The sequence below is a fragment of the Thalassophryne amazonica genome, chromosome 23 (genome assembly GCF_902500255.1).
Source record: "Thalassophryne amazonica chromosome 23, fThaAma1.1, whole genome shotgun sequence".
Taxonomy (NCBI): Eukaryota; Metazoa; Chordata; class Actinopteri; order Batrachoidiformes; family Batrachoididae; genus Thalassophryne; species Thalassophryne amazonica.
In genome coordinates, this window is record NC_047125.1 from 11,140,416 (window position 1) to 11,164,270 (window position 23,855).

Consider the following 23,855-nt stretch of genomic DNA (forward strand, 5'->3'; position numbering starts at 1 on the left):
CTAAAAAGATTAATCCAGGTTTTGAGTATATTTCTTATTGTTACATGGGAAACAAGTAGGTTCTCACAAATCCAACAAGACTAAGCATTCATGATATGCACACTCTTAAGTCTATGAAATTGGGCAATTCATAAAAAAAGTAGAAAAGGGGGTGTTCACAATAATAGTAGTGTGGTATTCAGTCAGTGAGTTTGTCAATTTTGTAGAACAAACAGGTGTGAATCACGTGTCCCCTATGTAAGGATGAAGCCAGCACCTGTTGAACATGCTTTTCTCTTTGAAAGCCTGAGAAAAATGGGATGTTCAAGACATTGTGCAGAACAGCGTAGTTTGATTAAAAAGTTGATTGGAGAGGGGAAAACTTATACGCAGGTGCAAAAAATTATAGGCTGTTCATCTACAATGATCTCCAATGCTTTAAAATGGACAAAAAAAACAAAGACGCGTGGAAGAAAACGGAAAACAACCATCAAAATGGACAGAATAACCAGAAGGGCAAAGGCTCACCCACTGATCAGCTCCAGGATGATCAAAGACAGTCTGGAGTTACCTGTAAGTGCTGTGACAGTTAAAAGACGCCTGTGTGAAGCTAATTTATTTGCAAGATTCCCCCGCAAAGTCCCTCTGTTAAATAAAAGACGTGCAGAAGAGGTTACAATTTGCCAAAGAACACATCAACTGGCCTAAAGAGAAATGGAGGAATATTTTGTGGACTGATGACAGTAAAATTGACCTTTTTGGGTCCAAGGGCCGCAGACAGTTTGTGAGACGACCCCCAAACTCTGAATTCAAGCCACAGTTCACAGTGAAGACAGTGAAGCATGGTGGTGCAAGAATCATGATATGGGCATGTTTCTCCTACTATGGTGTTGGGCCTATATATCGCATACCAGGTATCATGGATCAGTTTGGATATGTCAAAATACTTGAAGAGGTCATGTTGCCTTATGCTGAAGAGGACGTGCCCTTGAAATGGGTGTTTCAACAAGACAATGACCCCAAGCACACTAGTAAATGAGCAAAATCTTGGTTCCAAACCAACAAAATTAATGCCTCGCAGATGTGAAGAAATCATGAAAAACTGTGGTTATACAACTAAATACTAGTTTAGTGATTCACAGGATTGCTAAAAAAGCAGTTTGAACATAATAGTTTTGAGTTTGTAGCGTCAACAGCAGATGCTACTATTATTGTGATCACCCCCTTTCTACTTTTTTTTACTAATAGCCCAATTTCATAGCCTTAAGAGTGTGCACATCATGAATGCTTGGTCTTGTTGGATTTGTGAGAATCTACTGAATCTACTGGTACCTTGTTTCCCATGTAACAATAAGAAATATACTCAAAACCTGGATTAATCATTTTAGTCACATAGCACTACTATTATTCTGAACACTACTGTATGTCAAAATATATGTGTGCCAAGTTTGGCTCAATTTTGCAGGACAAAAGTGTGTCTCCCCAGAGCTATCATGACAACTACTGTTACTAATACCACTACTACTACTACTACTACTACTACTACTACTACTATTACAGTGCTCAATAGCCCATGTCACTCCCCATGTGTAGTATATGTGCTCCAACTTCAGCTTAATTCTGCAGCACAAACATGTCTCTTCCTTTAACTATTATGACTACTACTATTACTACTACTAAAAAACAAAATATCCTACGTCACTCCACACATGTCAAAGTATATGTGTGCAAAGTTTGGCTCAATTCCAATGTGGTGTTTGGACAGGAGAGGGACACACACACACACACACACACACACACACACACACACACACACACACACACACACACACACACACACACACACACACACACACACACACACACACACATATGCACAAACAGTTCTCTATCATTATGTAGATACACTTGCTCCCTTTGCTACAATATCCAACACAAGTAAAAAAATGAGGTACTTCAGACTAAATTAGGGTTTTGGGGAAACAGCAATAGCAGGGTATTATTTTCACTGGCAAGTGTGTATATGTGTGTGTCTGTGGACACAATAATTCAAAAACAGCTGGATGGACTTCCTTCAAGCTTGGTGGGTACATTACTTGGATAGACAGCCAGAGGTGATTACATTCTGGTGTACTTTAATCAAATCTCAAGGAAAATATGGTACGACACACTTTTTTTTTTGGTATATCTCAACAACCAAGAAGTCTATCTTGATTATAGCCTCTAATCTAAAGCATATACTGATCTGACTCGATAATGAAGTCATATGATGAAGTCTTACATAGTCAAAAATATCATTACAAACATACTTGTACTATTTATATCCTGATCCGCAGCAAGTGCAAGTTATGCGTACATCAGCCCTCTGATGCCTTCCATTGCCAATTTCTTTGCACACATAAAAATTGCAGAAATGTGCAACTTTGAGGATGATTGTGATGAAACCTATTTATTATAGTGCACACTTTTGTTAAAGTCATCAGCTGGAAGGATGCCATCAACCTGCACACGTCACATGCACAGTTTGGATTTGACTGTTTTTACTGTTTTTGTGCTTTTTCAGCCATGGTTTGGAATTAATGTGGCGATAGAGGGCGCTAGTAAGCAAGGATAAATCCAATGATGGAATTCAAACAGCCGTCTGAGAAAGATGCAGCTGCTGAGAGCGAGTGGCTGCCTCATTTTCCCCACTTCCCTCCCTCATCTCTCTATCCCACTCTGTCACTCACTCATTCACCCTCTCACTACATAATTTAACTGTAATATACTACAGCGCGCGTGCGCGCATCTGCTGCCCAAAATCAAAGGAGGGGAATCCTCACTCGCACACTCACAAGCACAAATGTCAGATGTACTTTCTTTCATTTTGAGTAGAGCGATTGAATACAGTGGGAGCGCATTACGCACGTGACGCGTAAAATCCAAAAAGCGCCGCAGCATTGCGCACGCTGGGAAGTTGGATTTGCGCCATGAATCCCAATATCATTTAACTCTCTCTACTTTACGCATCCCACAGAGTGAGACACCCCCCCCCCCCCCCCCCCCAAGCCGGTGCATGCTCGTCCGCTGCGAAAACAGAAAAACCACACGGCTGTTCCTATCTCACTGCGCCTGTCCCGGCGGGGGGTCTGCGCAATTTTGAAGCGATTCACGCCACCGCGAGCGTAAAAACAAGAGTGCGCCAAAACTTTCACAGATTCCCTTTGCGCCAACACACGACAACCCACGCAGCCACGCCGCAGAGGCGCGCGCGCGCGAGCAAGAACACGACCTAACGCGTCGGGACTGTGCTGAAAAAGTCCGAACCGTGTGCGCTTGTGGGGAGAAATGATCGAACTGTGCGTTTATCGTCCTTAAATAGTGCCTTTTGGCCTCTGAACCGAGTGATCAGGTCCAAGTCCCACTCTCTTTACGCGAGCGCGCTGCCTGGGAGGAGGGGAGGGAGGGAGAGAGAGAGAGAGACTGCAATATCATTTGTGAATCCCGCTTACAGTGCTGCAGACAGGGGCTGCCAACACATGCGGCGCGTCTGCAGGTGAGGGAAAAGGCGACTGGAGGCACAGAGGAAACAAACACCTTCTCCAAACAGCTGCGGCGGATTTACACTTTGATTTTCTACCTTTTTTTTTTCTCCTTCCCTCCCAGTGGAAGTGATTTGCAAGAATTAGAGAGACCGCGTAAAAGCCGGACATCATATTCGTATCATCAAGATCTGAGAAAGCTGCGCCGCGCTTTCACTTTGGAAACTACGCCGACGTTTTAAATGAGGTTGGCAAACGTGCACGGAGCGATATTACAGCCTCGGAAACACACAAACTGTAAGTAAGGCGGCGCAGCGTGGACTGATATGACTGGAGTGTGACTTTTTTTCTGTGTATCTGTGGCTTTTACGCACGTGAAATCCAAGCGTTTCTTTTTTGGCACCAACCGGAGCGCACGGAGTCTTTCCGGCGCATCCATAGAATGACGTTTTGTTTTTGTCTTTTTAAATAAATAATACGGAAAGAGTAAGTCACAGCGCTTGGAGGAGAAGCAGAAGAGAAGGGGAGCAGCTGCTTTTCACTGCAGCAGCAGCAGAGATGTAGGAAATCACCCTGAGGACGAAGTGTCGCGCATCCCCGAAACGCACAGCTTGTGATTCTCCAAAACTGGACTTTTTTATTGAAATCTCATCAAATTCAAGTGTACTTTTTCTTTATTTTATTTTATTTTTTTCTGCAGAGGGAGGAAAATGAGGACTACTGGTGCAGTGGACTATTTGTACTATTGCATGCTCATCCTGCAGCTTGTGCACCAGCCCGCTGCCAAGCAAGTGCTCCGGTACCGTCTGGCCGAGGAGGGACCGGCGGATGTCAGGGTAGGGAACGTAGCCGGTGACTTGGGCATTGTCGCCGGGTCGGGTGAGGTGACGTTCACTCTTGAATCTGGCTCTGAATTTTTCAAAATAGACAACATAACAGGTGAGCTCACCACTAATGAGCGGAGGATCGACCGTGAGAAACTGCAGCAGTGCCAAATGATTTTTGATGAAAATGAGTGTTTTATAGATTTTGAGGTGTCGGTGATCGGGCCAGCTCAGAGTTGGGTCGACCTCTTCGAGGGGAAAGTCATCATATTAGATATTAATGATAACACTCCATCCTTCCCTTCCCCTGTTCTGACACTGTCTGTGGAGGAAAACAGACCAATTGGAACCCTTTATCTACTGCCCACAGCCACAGACAGAGATTTTGGCCGAAATGGAATAGAGAGATATGAGCTCATTCAGGACAATGGGGAAAACTCACGGCGCTTGAGCTCCTTGGGGGATGCGTACTCAGGGAAAAGGAGATTTGACGATGCAGCGAGCAGGAGCAGCGTCTTTGAACTCCAAGTTGCTGACACTACCGATGGAGAGAAGCAGCCCCAACTCATCATTAAAGGGGCTCTTGATCGGGAACAGAGAGACTCCTACGAGCTCACGCTACGTGTTCGGGACGGAGGAGATCCCCCTCGGTCGTCCCAGGCCATTCTAAGGGTGATGATCACCGACGTGAATGACAACAGCCCTCGCTTTGAGAAGAGCGTGTACGAGGCTGACCTTCCAGAAAACAGCTCCCCTGGCGCCCCCATCCTGCAGCTCAAGGCGGCGGATGCCGACGTTGGGGTTAACGGTCAAATAGAGTACGTGTTCGGAGCTGCCACAGAGTCTGTAAGGAGGTTGCTGAGGTTGGATGAGAGCACGGGCTGGTTGAGTGTGTTGCACCGCATTGACCGTGAAGAAGTCAGCCAACTGAGGTTCACGGTAATGGCGCGAGACCGAGGTCAACCGCCCAAAATGGACAAGGCCACAGTGGTACTCAACATCAAGGATGAGAATGACAATGTTCCCGCTATTGAGATCCGGAAAATCGGACGTATCTTCCTCAAAGATGGGATTGCCAATGTGGCTGAGGATGTGGTGGTGGACACGCCCATCGCCTTGGTCCAGGTATCCGACCGCGACCAGGGAGAAAATGGCATAGTGACGTGCACTGTTGTAGGGGATGTGCCCTTCCAGTTAAAACCAGCCAGTGAGATGGAGGGGGAGCAGAATAAAAAGAAGTATTTTCTCCACACATCTGCACCGCTGGACTATGAGGCCACACAGGAATACAATGTGGTCATAGTGGCTGTTGACTCTGGAAGCCCAAGTCTGGCGAGTAACAACTCTCTTATTGTCAAAGTGGGTGACACTAATGACAACTCTCCTATCTTCAGCCAGAATGTAGTAGAGGTGTCATTCCCTGAAAACAACGCCCCTGGCGAGAGGGTGACAACGGTGGCAGCCATCGATGCAGATAGCGGGAAGAACGCTGAAATCGCCTACTCCCTAGACTCATCGGTAAATGGGATTTTCTCCATTGACGCAGACAGTGGAGACATCCGAGTAAACACCATTCTGGATAGAGAGCAAACAGAGCGGTACGAATTCAAAGTGATCGCCAAAGATAAGGGGATGCCTATGCTCCAGGGCTCAGCGACAGTGGTCGTCCTTGTGGCCGATAAGAATGACAACGAACCCAAGTTTATGCAGGATGTGTTCACCTTCTACGTCAAAGAGAACCTTGAGCCAAACAGCCCAGTTGGCATGGTTACAGTCATTGATGCGGATAAAGGCCAAAATGCCGAGATGAGCCTTTTCATTGAGGAAGAGGAGGAGATATTTTCGATTGAGAATGAGACTGGAACCATTTTCTCCACCCTGTCTTTTGATCGTGAGCAGAAAACGACCTACTCGTTCCGCGTCAAAGCTGTGGATGGAGGTGACCCTCCCAGGTCGGCAACTGCCACCGTTTCACTCTTTGTCATGGATGAAAATGACAACGCTCCAACAGTCACCTTCCCGATAAACAGTTCGTACACCCTTCTTCCTCCCTCTAGTAATATCAGAACAGTTGTCAGGACTGTCATAGCGACCGATACCGACACCGGCATCAACGCGGACCTCAACTACAGCATCATTGGTGGAAATCCCTTCAAGTTGTTTGAGATTGATGGGGGCAGTGGGGTCATTTCGCTGGTGGGAAAGCTGGAACAGAAGCACTACGGCCTCCACAGATTGGTGGTCCAGGTGAACGACAGCGGGCAGCCTTCACAGAGCACCACCACACTAGTTCATGTTTACGTTAACGAGACACTTTCCAATTCCACGGTTGTGGAGGCCCAGGTTGCCAAGAGCCTGAGCACATCTCTCAACACCAACATTGCTGGTGATCCCAACTATGATCTAAGCAAACAACGGCTAAGCATCGCCATTGGTGTCATATCAGGCATCATGACTGTTATCCTTATTATTCTTGTTGTTGTTATGGCCCGTTACTGCCGGCCCAAGAACAAAAATGGCTATGAGGCCGGCAAGAAGGACCACGAAGACTTCTTCACACCCCAACAGCATGACAAATCAAAGAAGCCAAAGAAAGATAAGAAAAAACAAAAGTCCAAACAACCCCTCTATAGCAGCATTGTGACTGTAGAGGCCTCGAAACCCAATGGACAGCGGTACGACGGTGTTAACGAGAAGCTGACGGACAGTCCTGGCATGGGCCGCTATCGTTCAGTCAACGGAGGACCCGGGAGCCCAGATTTGGCCAGACATTACAAGTCCAGCTCACCACTCCCCACGGTTCAGCTTCACCCGCAGTCGCCGACGGCTGGGAAAAAGCATCAGGCAGTTCAAGACCTGCCTCCTGCCAATACCTTTGTTGGCACTGGAGATAACATTTCCCTGGGATCTGACCACTGTTCCGACTACAGCAGTCAAACTATCAACAAGTACAACAAACAGGTAAGAAGACACGTCTCCATGTTCCCACCCCTCCTCCTCCTCTACTCTACTACTCTTAAACATCTTCTGCTTCTTCCTCTTAGTGTTCTCTCTAGCGTAATGCTTTCTGACAGGGCTAGTCTCAGAAGTCTTGTTGCCTTTATGGTGCTAATGTGTGTCAAGTTAGTAGTATTGATCTGTTTTGGTTTGGAGTGCCATTCACGTTATATTGAAAAGAAGGAGAAAGGTTTAGATTATCTTCGGGGAGGGGGGGGAGGGGGGGGTACTGTTAACATTCAACCGAATCCCTTTAATCGCTTGCTGTGTTGAGGCTACGTCTTCTTGCAAGGGTGTCACAACTACTCCATCACAAACCTTTGGGCAAATAAGTGTCAAAGTGTTGTGAACAGCTCACATAAGCATTTGGTTGTAGTGATATTATCCCAGAGGGGAGCGCGGTGAGTCGCCTACGCTGCGCTTTGCCGTGTCGAGACCCAGTCCAGCCTTGATCAGTGTTGAGGTGACCTTTTTGTTCGAGTGAAAGAGAGAAAAGAAAGGCCGACGCAGCTTGAATGCGGTACAGATGTGGTTGTAGGTTTGGAGGTACAGCATCGGTTTGCAGGATCAGATTGACGAGGAACATCTGGCCGGAAGAGTAGAACATCATCATCAACCTCTCGATAAATTAGACTGACCTTACGTTACCTCCCACGTCATGCATTTGGTGTTTGACTGTCTTTTCCTCATGCCTTCAACTTCATACCATCTACCTCCTGCCTACACCACCTCTCAACTGTTTTTTGTTCCTTTTTCTATTTGCATTTCAGGAAAAATGTTGAGCTGGTATTACCTGATATACAAATGTTAGGAAAATTGTGGTGTCATTGGTTATCATATTTTTGACTATGTTGCACTGTTTGGTACAAAGTAGGTGAAGCTGTGATAAGACGTGACAAGGTCGCTGATTTTCATTTTACGGAAAAAAAGAGCACCATTATTCTGTCTTTTCGCTGGCAGCCTAATGAATTATTGATCTTTCGTCTACTCTGTGTCACCGGAGCTAGTCCTTAAATTCTGGAATGGTGTTGTGTGTTGCTCCACAGCAATAAATAAATAAATATATATTATTCTTCAGTGGGATTGGCGATATGTTTGCTTATATATAATATACATATTCTTCAGTGGGATTCCTCTCTTTTTAATCTGTCAATATGTTTGCTTATATATATTTTACAGTGGTATTCTGCTCTTTTTGGTTTGTCAATATGTTTGCTTATATATAATACATATTCTTCTGTGTATGGCATGCCAAACAGGAAAATATGAGAAGTTTTTATTCAATATTCTCATATTTTCCTGTTTGGCATGCCATAATATGTATATATATATATATATATATATATATATATATATATATATATATATATATATATATAAATATATAAAAGCAAACAGTCAAATCAAAGTGAGCTGAATTGCACTGAAGAATATGCATTATACATAGATAAACATAACGACAAACCACTTCAGTGGAATCCCACTGAGAATACATATATATATATATATATATATATACATATACTATGGCATGCGAAACAGGAAAATATGACAAATTCAACATATTCAGGTTTTCATTCAATATTCTCAAATTTCATTCAATATTCTCAAGTTTCATTCAATATATTCAGATTTTCATTCAATATTCTCAAGTTTCATTCAATATATTAGTTTTTATTAGGTTTTTATTCAATATTCTCATATTTTCCTGTTTGGCATGCCATAATATATATATATATATATGTGTGTGTGTGTGTGTGTGTGTGTGTGGAGTCTACAGTGGGATTCCGATCATTTTGATTTGTTGATATGTTTGCTTATATAGATTTTTTTTATTCCATACCCACCACCAGCTACCTCCGCATTGCCGTTTTCTTTGCTTCACTTCTTCCCACTCTCCACTTTCTCCTTATGATATCCCTTTGCCCTCCCTATCCCTGCGTCTCCTCTCCTTTCACTTTCCTTTGCTCCTCTTCCTCTGCTCCATCCCTAACAGCCTGTAATATGGTGTATTCACTGAGCTGCTTCCCGGAGTGTGAGGAGTGTTGCTTTCGGATGTCTCCTGCATAATTAAAAGGGCACTCTATTTGCTGCTGCTGCCACAGCAGCATGTATTGTGTGTCACAATGCTGCAGTTATATATTTATTTATTTACTCTCCACATTAAAGTTGCAGCACTCTTCACGGAGTGTCCATTTGTTAGAAGACGGCATCGCAGACAAACTCTAATCTGCACTGATGAGTTTGATGCACTGATTGTGATCATGATTTTTTTCTTACATTGTAATAAAATTGTACACGGCGTGTTTAGTGGTCAGCTGGGGTTTATTATGTATGATTATTGTGTGGTGTAGCCTGTTAGACATTTACTATACAGTAGCTACAAGGTACTCAATTTACTTTTTATGTCTTATGAGCTCATAAAGATCTAGCCTAGGCAATCCATAAAATTGGGCTGGGATCCAATGAAATAAAACTGAGCTCAGCCAGTGTCCTTTGGGACAACAGTCAGCAACAACATAGATCTGGTTTTGTTATCTGGACCATAACTTATCCCTTGGTCACATCAGCTAAAGAGACAGAGGCAAAAGAAACCAGCTGCCTTTCATTTTCATTAACGGTGGATGTTTACAGCAAAAAGAGATGACTGGTTGCTACGCCACTATATAGGCGAGGCCAAAATAGACAAAAAGTATATTTTATACGAATTTTGAGCGACACAACACAGCAACAGCAAATCCGAGGGAAGGCAGCATAAAGAACACTGGCTACTCCCTTGAACAAAAAAACCAAGATGGCCGACTATGCTACCAAACACCTGCATTTCTGTATAAATGTAATATGTTTTGTATTTTTCTCTTATATTTTGAAAGTGTTAGTGAGAAATCAACACTTATGAATATAAAAGTGATGTTTTTTATAACCAGAAAATTAATCTGAGATGATTTACATGGCATACTCTATCGCTAGTTAGTGTGTTGTGCGCAAACTGGAAGACATTTAACTCGGGTGGGATGTCATTCCAATTCACAACTTTTGAGATAACTCGAACCGTGGCAATACATCAATCAATCAATTCAATCAATTTTTTTTTTTATATAGCGCCAAATCACAACAAACAGTTGCCCCAAGGCGCTTTATATTGTAAGGCAAGGCCATACAATAATGATGTAAAAACCCCAACGGTCAAAAACGACCCCCTGTGAGCAAGCACTTGGCTACAGTGGGAAGGAAAAACTCCCTTTAACAGGAAGAAACCTCCAGCAGAACCAGGCTCAGGGAGGGGCAGTCTTCTGCTGGGACTGGTTGGGGCTGAGGGAGAGAACCAGGAAAAAGACATGCTGTGGAGGGAGCAGAGATCGATCACTAATGATTAAATGCAGAGTGGTGCATACAGAGCAAAAAGAGAAAGAAACAGTGCATCATGGGAACCCCCCAGCAGTCTACGTCTATAGCAGCATAACTAAGGGATGGTTCAGGGTCACCTGATCCAGCCCTAACTATAAGCTTTAGCAAAAAGGAAAGTTTTAAGCCTAATCTTAAAAGTAGAGAGGGTGTCTGTCTCCCTGATCTGAATTGGGAGCTGGTTCCACAGGAGAGGAGCCTGAAAGCTGAAGGCTCTGCCTCCCATTCTACTCCTACAAACCCTAGGAACTACAAGTAAGCCCGCAGTCTGAGAGCGAAGCGCTCTATTGGGGTGATATGGTACTACGAGGTCCCTAAGATAAGATGGGACCTGATTATTCAAAACCTTATAAGTAAGAAGAAGAATTTTAAATTCTATTCTAGAATTAACAGGAAGCCAATGAAGAGAGGCCAATATGGGTGAGATATGCTCTCTCCTTCTAGTCCCCGTCAGCACTCTAGCTGCAGCATTTTGAATTAACTGAAGGCTTTTAGGGAACTTTTAGGACAACCTGATAATAATGAATTACAATAGTCCAGCCTAGAGGAAATAAATGCATGAATTAGTTTTTCAGCATCACTCTGAGACAAGACCTTTCTGATTTTAGAGATATTGCGTAAATGCAAAAAAGCAGTCCTACATATTTGTTTAATATGCGCTTTGAATGACATATCCTGATCAAAAATGACTCCAAGATTTCTCACAGTATTACTAGAGGTCAGGGTAATGCCATCCAGAGTAAGGATCTGGTTAGACACCATGTTTCTAAGATTTGTGGGGCCAAGAACAATAACTTCAGTTTTATCTGAGATTAAAGCAGGAAATTAGAGGTCATCCATGTCTTTATGTCTGTAAGACAATCCTGCAGTTTAGCTAATTGGTGTGTGTCCTCTGGCTTCATGGATAGATAAAGCTGGGCATCATCTGCGTAACAATGAAAATTTAAGCAATACCGTCTAATAATACTGCCTAAGGGAAGCATATATAAAGTGAATAAAATTGGTCCTAGCACAGAACCTTGTGGAACTCCATAATTAACTTTAGTCTGTGAAGAAGATTCCCCATTTACATGAACAAATTGTAATCTATTAGACAAATATGATTCAAACCACCGCAGCGCAGTGCCTTTAATACCTATGGCATGCTCTAATCTCTGTAATAAAATTTTATGGTCAACAGTATCAAAAGCAGCACTGAGGTCTAACAGAACAAGCACAGAGATGAGTCCCACTGTCCGAGGCCATAAGAAGATCATTTGTAACCTTCACTAATGCTGTTTCTGTACTATGATGAATTCTAAAACCTGACTGAAACTCTTCAAATAGACCATTCCTCTGCAGATGATCAGTTAGCTGTTTTACAACTACCCTTTCAAGAATTTTTGAGAGAAAAGGAAGGTTGGAGATTGGCCTATAATTAGCTAAGATAGCTGGGTCAAGTGATGGCTTTTTAAGTAATGGTTTAATTACTGCCACCTTAAAAGCCTGTGGTACATAGCCAACTACAAAGATAGATTGATCATATTTAAGATCGAAGCATTAAATAATGGTAGGGCTTCCTTGAGCAGCCTGGTAGGAATGGGGGCTAATAGACATGTTGATGGTTTGGATGAAGTAACTAATGAAAATAACTCAGACAGAACAATCGGAGAGAAAGAGTCTAACCAAACTATTACAAACTATTACTATACATTCAACTATTAAATTTTCAGTATTGTCACATTTTGTTGGTGTCAAATCAACACAATATAACAGATGCAAATGAAGCTAAACAAGTTGTGTTCACATCTACAGCAGTTACAGCATTAAGTAAAACAATTCTATAATACATCATGTCCAAATTGCTATGCTTAACTGCAGCCAGACTAATATGGATTTTTTTCCCCAATACAATACAGATAATGGGGAGTAAAAAAATTACTATATATCTACTATACTATATATATATCTGCCAGTATATATGTAAAATGGCAACTAATTCTCGAATGTACACACAATTCCAAACATTTTTTATCAACCCTTTTTGACAAAGAAATATGATTTAGTCTTAGTGTTTTAACATTTAAACATAAACTTTATTATAATTATAAATATAACCAACATTCAACCAAGTTATGTCACACTGCGTTCACTCAGATTGGCAGGACCCTTGTTGCTAATATCACCAAGGGGTGATGGGTGTCCCAGCCATACTTGACATCATTGTCAACGATCTTGTTGGAGTGCCCTCTGCTGGCTGAACTATGTAACGACACCATTTTCAACAGTGGAAGTGTTTTTTCTGCATTGTTTATTCAGTAAAATATAAGTTCTCATATCAGTAAAAACCACACCGATACTGAAATATTCATGAATTAATATCGGTCTGGCTCAACTCTTGACTCTGCATTGAAAGAAAATTCTGCACACCTCTATTAGTTTTAGACACATAGTTTTTAATGTATTTTTACTCTGTTTTCCTACTTGTGCAGGGCAAGAACAAGAAAGTAGTACAGTGAGTGATTTCGAGTGTTTTCATAGGGGAATTAGGGTCGGAGGTGGAAGGAAGAGAACAGGAGCGACAGTTGACCGTGATGTCAGGGGTATCGTCTTTCCTTCTCGGTGGGTCTCACCTCCATAATCCTACAATAACTGCTCAGGTAGGTAACCAGACAACTGGGGGGGATTTATTGGTATGAGGAGCCTTTCTTTTTAGCCCATCAGACATTTAAAGAGTCATTAGCTTAGCTAACTGTGAGGGAGAAGCAGCAATGTCATCCAGCAGCTGTTGAGAGCTTGAACAGGAGGAAAACGGGCCTGACATTTATATCTTTCTGTACCTCCATTGATTGCGGTTTGTATTATAAATACTTTTCTGTCCTTTGCTGCCCCTAGGAACAACACTGTCCCTTTCATCTTCATCCTCACATCTGAAGAAGCTGAAACAATTACTTGATGTGGTTATCATATTCTGTACTTTTTGACCAAAATATCGCGGATCAAGTTCAATACCAGACATCCAAAATGATACTGGCTATCGTATTAGCTAGCTGTAGCATGCAAGACATTCTTTCCTTCATTGATTTTCTGCCACTTGTCTGGGTTCAGGTAATCCCACACTTCCCAGTACTCCATGAGGTGACCTCCTAGGGGATCCTAGACATTTCCAAGCTAGCTGGTCATGCTTGGAAGATTTCCCTAGGGAGATCACTAGGTGGCATCTTCATCGGTTGTCTGAAACTACCTGAGCTGGCTCCTTTCCAAGTGAAGGAGCAGCTGCTCTACTCAGAGTCCCTCCCAGATATTCTAACTTCTCACCCTTTTGAGTAATTTCTCTTACGACACTTGTATCTGCAACCTTGTTCTTTCGGTCATTAACCAAAGTTCATAAAGACAGGAGCATGAACTGACTGGTATTTTAAGAGACTTGCCATCCTGTTTGCTTCTTTTTCACTGATACGGCCTTGTACAGCGTTCACAAGACCAAAAATGTAGCCCCAAACCATCTGGTGATGTTAAAATCCATCCTGCCCCTACTTGTGAACTAGACCAAGATACCTGAGCCCCTCCACTTAGTCAAATTGCAGTCTTTATATATGCTGTATGATTGGTTGCAGCTAGCTTGTCATTATGTGTGGTGACAAGAGACTGATATCACTCCTAAAATTAGCATGAGCTGAGTGCCGCCATTCTGAGCAAGAGGATTTATAATGTGCTTACAAATATACATTACTGCATTTAATTGTTCCTGTCTTGAAAACTAGATAGCAGCACCTAATTCAATGTTAATGGGCAAATGTAAGAATTAAAATTTGCTGGGTTCACATAACGCAAGATGCGAACAGGCTAATGTTAGCATTAGCTGAGTGCCACCATTGTGAGCAATGCAATGTATACTGTGCTTAGAAATATATGTTGATGGATTTAATAGCTCATGTCTTGAACACTAGCTGGCATTATCTAATGCAATGCTAATGGGCTAATGTTAGCATAAAAACGTACCATGTTAACATAACGCAAGATGCCAATGGGCAGATGTTAGCATGAGCTGAGTGCCTCCATTGTGAACAGTCTGATTAATAATGTGCTTAGAAATATATATTGATAGATTTTATTGTTCATATCTTGAAATGTCGCCAGCTTAATATAATGAGATGCTAATGGGAATGACATGATGCAATGCTAATGAGCTAATGTCAGCATGAAAACTTGCTGGGGTGACATAATGCGAGACGCTAATGAGCTAACATTAGCTGAGTGACTCCATTGTGAAGAATTGGATTTATAATGTGCTTCAAAATATATAATAATGGAATTAATTGTTTATGTGTTGAAAAGTAGCTAGCATCACATAACAAGATGCTACTGGGTTAATGTTAACATGAAAACTTGCTGCAGTGACCTAACGCGAGATGTCAGCAAGCTAATGTTAGCATGAGCTGAGTGACTCCATTCAGAGGAATGGGATTTATGATGCGCTCCAAATATATATTAATGAAATGAATTGTTCATGTGTTGAAAAGTAGCTAGCATCACATAACGATATGCCAATGGGCATCACATAAAGAGATGCTAATGGGCTAATGTTATCAGGAAAACTTGCTGCAGTGACCTAAAACGAGATGTCAGTGAGCTAACGTTAGCATGAGCTGAGTGACTCCATTGTGAGCAATATGATTAATAATGTGCTTCAGAATGTATATTAATGGCTTTAACTGTTCATGTGTTGAACGGTAGCTAGCATCACATAATTCAATGCTAATGGGCAAATGTTAACATGAAAAGTTGCTGGTTTAAGATGCTAACATTAGCATGAGCTGAGTGCCTCCATTTTCAGCAATGCAATTTCTAATAAGCTTAAAAAACATACTTAGGGTTACAATTTTGCTTTGAAATGTCTTACAACACATGTTCAGGTACTTTTACATGTTACCTAAAATTGTGTAACTAACTAACTGATGAAATAACCAATTTATTTACAGTATAAGACAAACAGATTTTGGATTTTGAAGAATTATGGTATCAATTGGGTTTTTTTTTATGTTTGCCAGATAAAACCATATTTACTTTGAAATTGAGGACATTGTGATGTTATTTTAATTTGGTAAAGAAAATTTCCTGTTGCTCAGATTAATCGATGATGTGAAAAATGATTAGACTCAGTCCGAATGTCACGGCTAATAAGTAGCGTAGTGCACTTAGCTGAACATTTTATTACTTTTGGCATTTCTTTTGTACTCTGTGCCAGAAAATAACGGCGTCTAACCATCATGTAATGAGGAATGAAATCACTTAGGCACTGAATTAGCGCATGTCATCCGTGTTTGTTTTATCATTGCACTTCAAAGAGCCACATGTGCCCAGGTGGATCACTCTTAATCAGCGGTGAGGCGAAGCAGCTTGGATTGTGCGCTTCTGCAGCAGAGGCCTCAGGGCAGGCATGGCTTCGGTCTGCGTGGTTATCCCAGGTCGTTTAGCCGCGGGGCTGATGCAGCGAGCGTGTGACCGGACGCTGTCCTTATCCCAGCCTCTTGCGCTCCGGGCCAGCTGTTCCTCCCGCGCTTTCAAGAAACCCACCACCACTTCTGCAACAGCCAACCGCGGCTGCGAGGTGTCAGATTTGCATATGGCAAATCCGCACCGTCGGACAAATGATACCGCCATGAAAATGAAGGTCACGTGGACGGCGTTTGCGGTGGGAAAAGTAGGATGTGGCACTCTTCAGGCTCATGGCGTATCAGGAAACCAAAATGGAAATATAGTATTTTGCCTCTGGCCTCATTTTTGTTAACCTATAAAATGTAGCTGGTGAACACCTTTGAAAAGCCGCGGCTAACCTAAATGCAACTTTCAATTTTCAATTGAAGTATCAAGGCTCAAATCTGTGTTTCTGCTATGTTACTGAGTCCATCTGATGAAAAACTCTAAAACAACAGTTGGATTATCATTTCTTCAGGAAAAGTGAAAATACTTGAAGACGTGCAGTCATACTTTTATTAGCAAAATTGTAACGCCGAAATAGATCCTTGTCATTTGATTGGTGGTTTGTATGTCATGTGATATGGGTTATTCCTCACCATTTGCCATTGGGTTCCATTTATCATGCAATTTTGGCTCTATACATTTTGTGCTTTTGCACACTACAGCCACCGCATGCTCACACTAGCTAGCGGCGATGGCACTTAGCTTAAAAACAAACAGTGGCCCGACACAGTGCCCAGACTCGATGGGTAACGGACGGGAAAGCTGGATGCAGCAAGGGGGCTAGTGGGGGTCCTGAGAAAGCAGTGTTTGCCGGCAGCAGAGCCATGGAGGGCGGGTTATTCCCGCCACAGCTGGGTTGGCCCGCCACAGCTTGGGGGCTCACTGGTGCGCATAAAGCTTCATCAGATGACACCTGGGTGAGACGGGGCATCTTGGTCTCGCTACCGAGCTTTCCCGGATACCATAGGACCGGGAAGGGCATAAGTCCCATTTCTCTTGTTTATAAACTAATAAACTATCAAATGACAAGGATCTGTTTTCGGTGTTACATAAAACAAATAAGGAATGTTTTTTCATTTGTGCAATGTAAATATTTAATTCAGTGAAAGATTCTTACCTTTACACTCCTAAACATTCATTATTTGCATATTATACATCCTTTTATTCACATTGGAGCTACTTGGCTCATGCTAATGTTGCGTTACATGACACCCGTTAGCATCATGTTATGTGATGCTAGCACATTTTCATGCTTATATTATCCCCTTAACACTGCATTATGTGACATCCTCTGGCATTGTGTTATGTGACACGAGCAAGTTTTCTTCACAGCGCTAGCTGATTAGCATTGTGCTATGTGACGTGTGAATGATTAAATTCATCATGGTCCTCAGCCACCACAATTATGTATTTTTTAAGCACATCAGAAATGTTGTTGCTCACAATGGAGGCACTTAGCTCATGGTAATGTTAGCCCATTAGCATCTCGCCTTATGTGACACCTATTCGCATCATGTTGTGTGACGCTAGTCAGTTTTCTTCACAGCGCTAGCTCATTAGCATATTCCATTATGTGACACCTGTTAGCATCATTTTATGTGATGCTATTGAGTTTATATGCTAATATTATTGTGTTAACACTGCGTTATGCGACATAGGTTAGCATTGCATTAGCTTTACGTTTGCTCTGGAACTCTGGTTTGTTTTGGCTTCGTTCACTCCGCCAACTTCTCTTCCACCTCTTTATCTAATTATGGATTAGCCAGGACGTTGGCTAAAATGGCTTTTGGGTTCTCCGTAGAAAGCCTACGGTTGATGTCACAATAGGTTTGTCCGGTATATAACACAGTCAATAAAAATACGCTATTTGGGAATGTTTGAGAAGATAATGTGAGAATTAAACAAAAATAGGTTTGTTTTTTTCTATGTATTTTATTAACTAAACAAATCTATATCACTTTCTAAGTTAGTTGTTGACTGACCTTGGTAGCGTACCTGCGTAGTAAGTACGCTACTTTTTGGTCACGGCCACACCGCTAATTGTGTAGCCATGGCTGCAAAGCTCTTTCAGATCTTGAAAATAAAAGGATAAAAATGAGATAATCATGTTAAAAATCTCATTTTGACTCCATTAAATTTGACTCTCAGCCAATATCAAGGGCAGCGAAGTATGACGCACAAGGGCATGTTCGCAACCGTCGAGTGTTACTTGAAAATAAAATGACTAAAACAGTCGCTTTGGCAACTTCAGTGAGATTCAAATAGGAAAAGAACAAAAAAGGCTCAGGAAGAAAGAACAAAGCAAAACCTTGCATTTAGTGAGCAACAAACAGACGCGCAATGAGCTGATTTGTATATTTTTGTGTTTGTTTTTTTGTGCTGCCACACGCCACCAAATGTGGCTAATTTTTTATTTTATTTTTTTTCTCCAAGTTTGTTTTGGATCTATTATGGCTCAATTCAATCTCCAGCTGCTCGGGCTTTTATTGTTTGTATTCCCAAAGCTAAATGGAAGGAGCGGTGGTGCGCGGTAATGCTCGCGAAATTGCAGCGGGCAGCATTTTCTCGTATAATTTGGTTTGCTGATTTGAATGCATTCGCTCTAAGTCAATTACTAATCGAAGGATTAGACTTACCTGAAATGATGGAGAAAGTCACAGAGAGAGAGAGAGAGAGAGAGAGAGAGAGAGAGAGAGAGAGAGAGAGAGAGAGAGAGAGACAGAGAGATTTCTCTCACCAGAGCTGCTTGCTTTAATACGGTTTTGGTTCTGATGTAATACTGAGGTATTTTCTTGACTTCTATGTCTTTGTCTCCGTTTTGTCTTCCCCTACGTTGCCTGACGGAACCCGATTATAGGTCAGATCTACCTCCAGATTGGCAGATCTAAATTAACCACGCTCTTTCAGTCTTGGAATGGATTATTTAAGGGTATATTTGAATTAGCCTTGTCACCAGGCCACGGTTCATAAAGCAAGCTAATCTTTCAGTCTACTAAACTTCCCTAGTTGACTACGGTTAGTTGTCCAACATTATCCATCTAGTCACCGTTTCACATCGATGGCTAAACTTAGAGATAGATTTGTCGTTTTACGTTAATCGGAGGGTTGTCACGGGCATAACGGCCTCACGCCTGCCGTTGCCAAGAGACGGCTCCAATACGCAACAGATTTATTTACTTCCGGGTCGGTCGGTCGGCCAGTTTCAAAAACTATCCAGCGTTTGTTTCATTAATTGGCTTTATTAACATTTATGTTCCCACAGGAACTGCAGAATAACGTGCTTAGCACTTAGCTTAGCAGTTTCACTCTTCAATTTCTTTTTCTATACTTCTGTCAAGCCTTTTCATGCAGCGACGCCCGTGGCTAATGTGAGAACTCTCCCAAGTCGTCTGCTACAACAATGGCCAAAAGCGGAGGAAGTTCTCCTTTTGAAGGATGTAGCGTTGCTCTTGAGTGTTCCATCAATGATAGCCGCCACTTTTTTTAGGTAAGACACTGAAGTTTTGTCGTCTAAAATAGGCTAAAATCGTTAGTCGGCTAATGCAAACGTTAGCCGACTAAGCACTTTGTGCAACGACTAAAAAAAAACTAACTAACTAACTAAAAAAAAATTAGTCCACTAAGTGAGTTTATTCGACGAAACAAGACTTCTTTATGAAACCGGGCGCAGGACGCCTAAAACCCACAACAGCCCGGTTGGATTGTCTAGCGTGTGTATCCGCAAGGGATTCACCAAGTGAGGTAGATGGTCTCACACTGGTTTGCCAGTTGGGAGTACTATCCGCTTTCGCGCAAAACCACACCCATTATAAAACTCAGAGAATGTATGGCTCATTTAACCAAAAATTAATTGAACGTAAAAGAAACTGAATGCCAACAGAATACAAAGCTGAGGTCAATCTTGCCTCTACTGGTGGTTGGCTCTCACTGCGGTATTGTATCACTTCCTGTTCCGGAGCACAGCGGTGTTTTTCTGTATCTGTTAGCTGTTTAATCTGCGCAGTTAGATTGATCTAGTTACCTAGATAACGATTTGTTTCACAGTGTAATCTTCACGTGCCTTAACTAAACCACTCCCTCTGCTGAATCACCTCTAAATTATTTACACATTATTCACTTGTGTGTTTTTAGGAATCCGCTAGCTTAGCGCAGCTACTAGCTCTTAGCCGGTTTAGCATGGTGGCCTCTCCTGTCTCTCCTGCACTTTTCTGCTCTGGGTGTGAAATGTTTAGTTATTCCTCGGCCTCCTTTAGCAGTAATGGTACTTGTAATAAGTGTAGCTTATTCGTAGCTTTGGAGGCCAGGCTGGCGAATTGGAGACTCGGCTCTGCACCGTGGAAAATTCTACAGCTAGCCAGGCCCCTGTAGTCGGTGCGGACCAAGTTAGCTTAGCCGCCGTTAGTTTCCCTCTGGCAGATCCCGAGCAGCCGGGAAGCAGGCCGACTGGGTGACTGTGAGGGAGGAAGCGTAGTTCTAAACAGAAGCCCCGTGTACACCGCCAACCCGTTCACATTTCTAACCGTTTTCCCCACGCGACGAACACACCCGCCGAGGATCAACTCTGGGTATTGGCGACTCTGTTTTGAGAAATGTGAAGTTAGCGACACCAGCAACCATAGTCAATTGTCTTCCGGGGGCCAGAGCAGGCGACATTGAAGGAAATTTGAAACTGCTGGCTAAGGCTAAGCGTAATTTGGTAAGATTGTAATTCACGTCGGCAGTAATGACACCCGGTTCGCCAATCGGATGTCACTAAAATTAACATTGAATCGGTGTGTAACTTTGCAAAAAACAATGTCGGACCTCTGTAGTTTTCTCTGGGCCCCTCCCCAATCGACCGGGAGTGACATGTTTTAGCCGCATGTTCTCCTTGAATTGCTGGCTGTCTGACTGGTGTCCAAAAAATGAGGTGGGCTTCATAGATAATTGGCAAAGCTTCTGGGGAAAACCTGGTCTTGTTAGGAGAGACGGCATCCATCCACTTGGATGGAGCAGCTCTCATTTCTAGAAATCTGCCAATTTTCTTAATCCTCCAAACCGTGACTATCCAGGGTTGGGACCAGGAAGCAGAGTGTGGTCTTACACACCTCTCTGCAGCTTCTCTCCCCCTGCCATCCCCTCATTACCCCATCCCCGTAGAGACGGTGCCTGCTCCCAGACCACCAATAACCAGCAAAAATCTATTTAAGCATAAAAATTCAAAAAGAAATAATATAGCACCTTCAACTGCACCACAGACTAAAACAGTTAAATGTGGTCTATTAAACATTAGGTCTCTCTCTTCTAAGTCCCTGTTAGTAAATTATATAATAATTGATCAACATATTGATTTATTCTGCCTTACAGAAACCTGGTTACAGCAGGATTAATATGTTAGTTTAAATGAGTCAACACCCCCGAGTCACACTAACTGTCAGAATGCTCGTAGCACGGGCCGAGGTGGAGGATTAGCAGCAATCTTCCATTCCAGCTTATTAATTAATCATAAACCCAGACAGAGCTTTAATTCATTTGAAAGCTTGACTCTTAGTCTTGTCCATCCAAATTGGAAGTCCCAAAACCCAGTTTTATTTGTTATCTATCGTCCACCTGGTCGTTACTGTGAGTTTCTCTGTGAATTTTCAGACCTTTTGTCTGACTTAGTGCTTAGCTCAGATAAGATAATTATAGTGGGCGATTTTAACATCCACACAGATGCTGAGAATGACAGCCTCAACACTGCATTTAATCTATTATTAGACTCAATTGGCTTTGCTCAAAATGTAAATGAGTCCACCCACCACTTTAATCATATCTTAGATCTTGTTCTGACTTATGGTATGGAAATTGAAGACTTAACAGTATTCCCTGAAAACTCCCTTCTGTCTGATCATTTCTTAATAACATTTACATTTACTCTGATGGACTACCCAGCAGTGGGGAATAAGTTTCATTACACTACAAGTCTTTCAGAAAGTGCTGTAACTAGGTTTAAGGATATGATTCCTTCTTTATGTTCTCTAATGCCATATACCAACACAGTGCAGAGTAGCTACCTAAACTCTGTAAGTGAGATAGAGTATCTCGTCAATAGTTTTACATCCTCACTGAAGACAACCTTGGATGCTGTAGCTCCTCTGAAAAAGAGAGCTTTAAATCAGAAGTGCCTGACTCCGTGGTATAACTCACAAACTCGCAGCTTAAAGCAGATAACCCGTAAGTTGGAGAGGAAATGGTGTCTCACTAATTTAGAAGATCTTCACTTAGCCTGGAAAAAGAGTCTGTTACTCTATAACAAAGCCCTCCATAAAGCTAGGACATCTTACTACTCATCACTAATTGAAGAAAATAAGAACAACCCCAGGTTTCTTTTCAGCACTGTAGCCAGGCTGACAAAGAGTCAGAGCTTTATTGAGCCGAGTATTCCTTTAACTTTAACTAGTAATGACTTCATGACTTTCTTTGCTAATAAAATTTGGACTATTAGAGAAAAAATTACTCATAACCACCCCAAAGACGTATCGTTATCTTTGGCTGCTTTCAGTGATGCCGGTATTTGGTAGACTCTTTCTCTCAGATGTTCTGTCTGAGTTATTTTCATTAGTTACTATCATCCAAACCATCAACATGTCTATTAGACCCCATTCCTACCAGGCTGCTCAAGGAAGCCCTACCATTATTAATGCTTCGATCTTAAATATGATCAATCTATCTTTATTAGTTGGCTATGTACCACAGGCTTTTAAGGTGGCATAATTAAACCATTACTTAAAAAGCCATCACTTGACCCAGCTATCTTAGCTAATTATAGGCCAATCTCCAACCTTCCTTTTCTCTCAAAAATTCTTGGAAAGGGTAGTTGTAAAACAGCTAACTGATCATCTGCAGAGGAATGGTCTATTTGAAGAGTTTCAGTCAGGTTTTAGAATTCATCATAGTACAGAAACAGCATTAGTGAAGGTTACAAATGATCTTCTTATGGCCTCAGACAGTGGACTCATCTCTGTGCTTGTTCTGTTAGACCTCAGTGCTGCTTTTGATACTGTTGACCATAAAATTTTATTACAGAGATTAGAGCATGCCATAGGTATTAAAGGCACTGCGCTGCGGTGGTTTGAATCATATTTGTCTAATAGATTACAATTTGTTCATGTAAATGGGGAATCTTCTCACAGACTAAGTTTAATTATGGAGTTCCACAGGTTCTGTGCTAGGACCAATTTTATTCACTTTATACATGTTTCCCTTAGGTAGTATTATTAGATGGCATTGCTTAAATTTTCATTGTTACGCAGATGATACCCAGCTTTATCTATCCATGAAGCCAGAGGACACACACCAATTAGATAAACTGCAGGATTGTCTTACAGACATAAAGACATGGATGACCTCTAATTTCCTGCTTTTAAAACTCAGATAAAACTGAAGTTATTGTACTTGGCCCCACAAATCTTAGAAACATGGTGTCTAACCAGATCCTGACTCTGGATGGCATTACCCTGACCTCTAGTAATACTGTGAGAAATCTTGGAGTCATTTTTGATCAGGATATGTCATTCAAAGCGCATATTAAACAAATATGTAGGACTGCTTTTTTGCATTTACGCAATATCTCTAAAATTAGAAAGGTCTTGTCTCAGAGTGATGCTGAAAAACTAATTCATGCATTTATTTCCTCTAGGCTGGA

The 23,855-nt window shown here is 42.0% G+C and overlaps 1 protein-coding gene across 5 annotated transcripts in view; it reads left to right on the plus strand.

Annotated features, from left to right (window-relative positions):
* The first annotated feature begins 4,187 nt into the window (after positions 1-4,187).
* Positions 4,188-23,855, plus strand: part of pcdh7b (protocadherin 7b) — a 268,609-nt gene continuing 248,941 nt past the window's right edge. For all 5 annotated transcript variants that reach the window (XM_034164715.1, XM_034164716.1, XM_034164717.1 and 2 more), the window contains exon 1: positions 4,188-7,285. In XM_034164715.1, the coding sequence (XP_034020606.1) occupies positions 4,211-7,285 (3,075 nt within the window). In that variant the 5' untranslated portion in view covers positions 4,188-4,210. The remainder of the gene's footprint in view (positions 7,286-23,855) is intronic.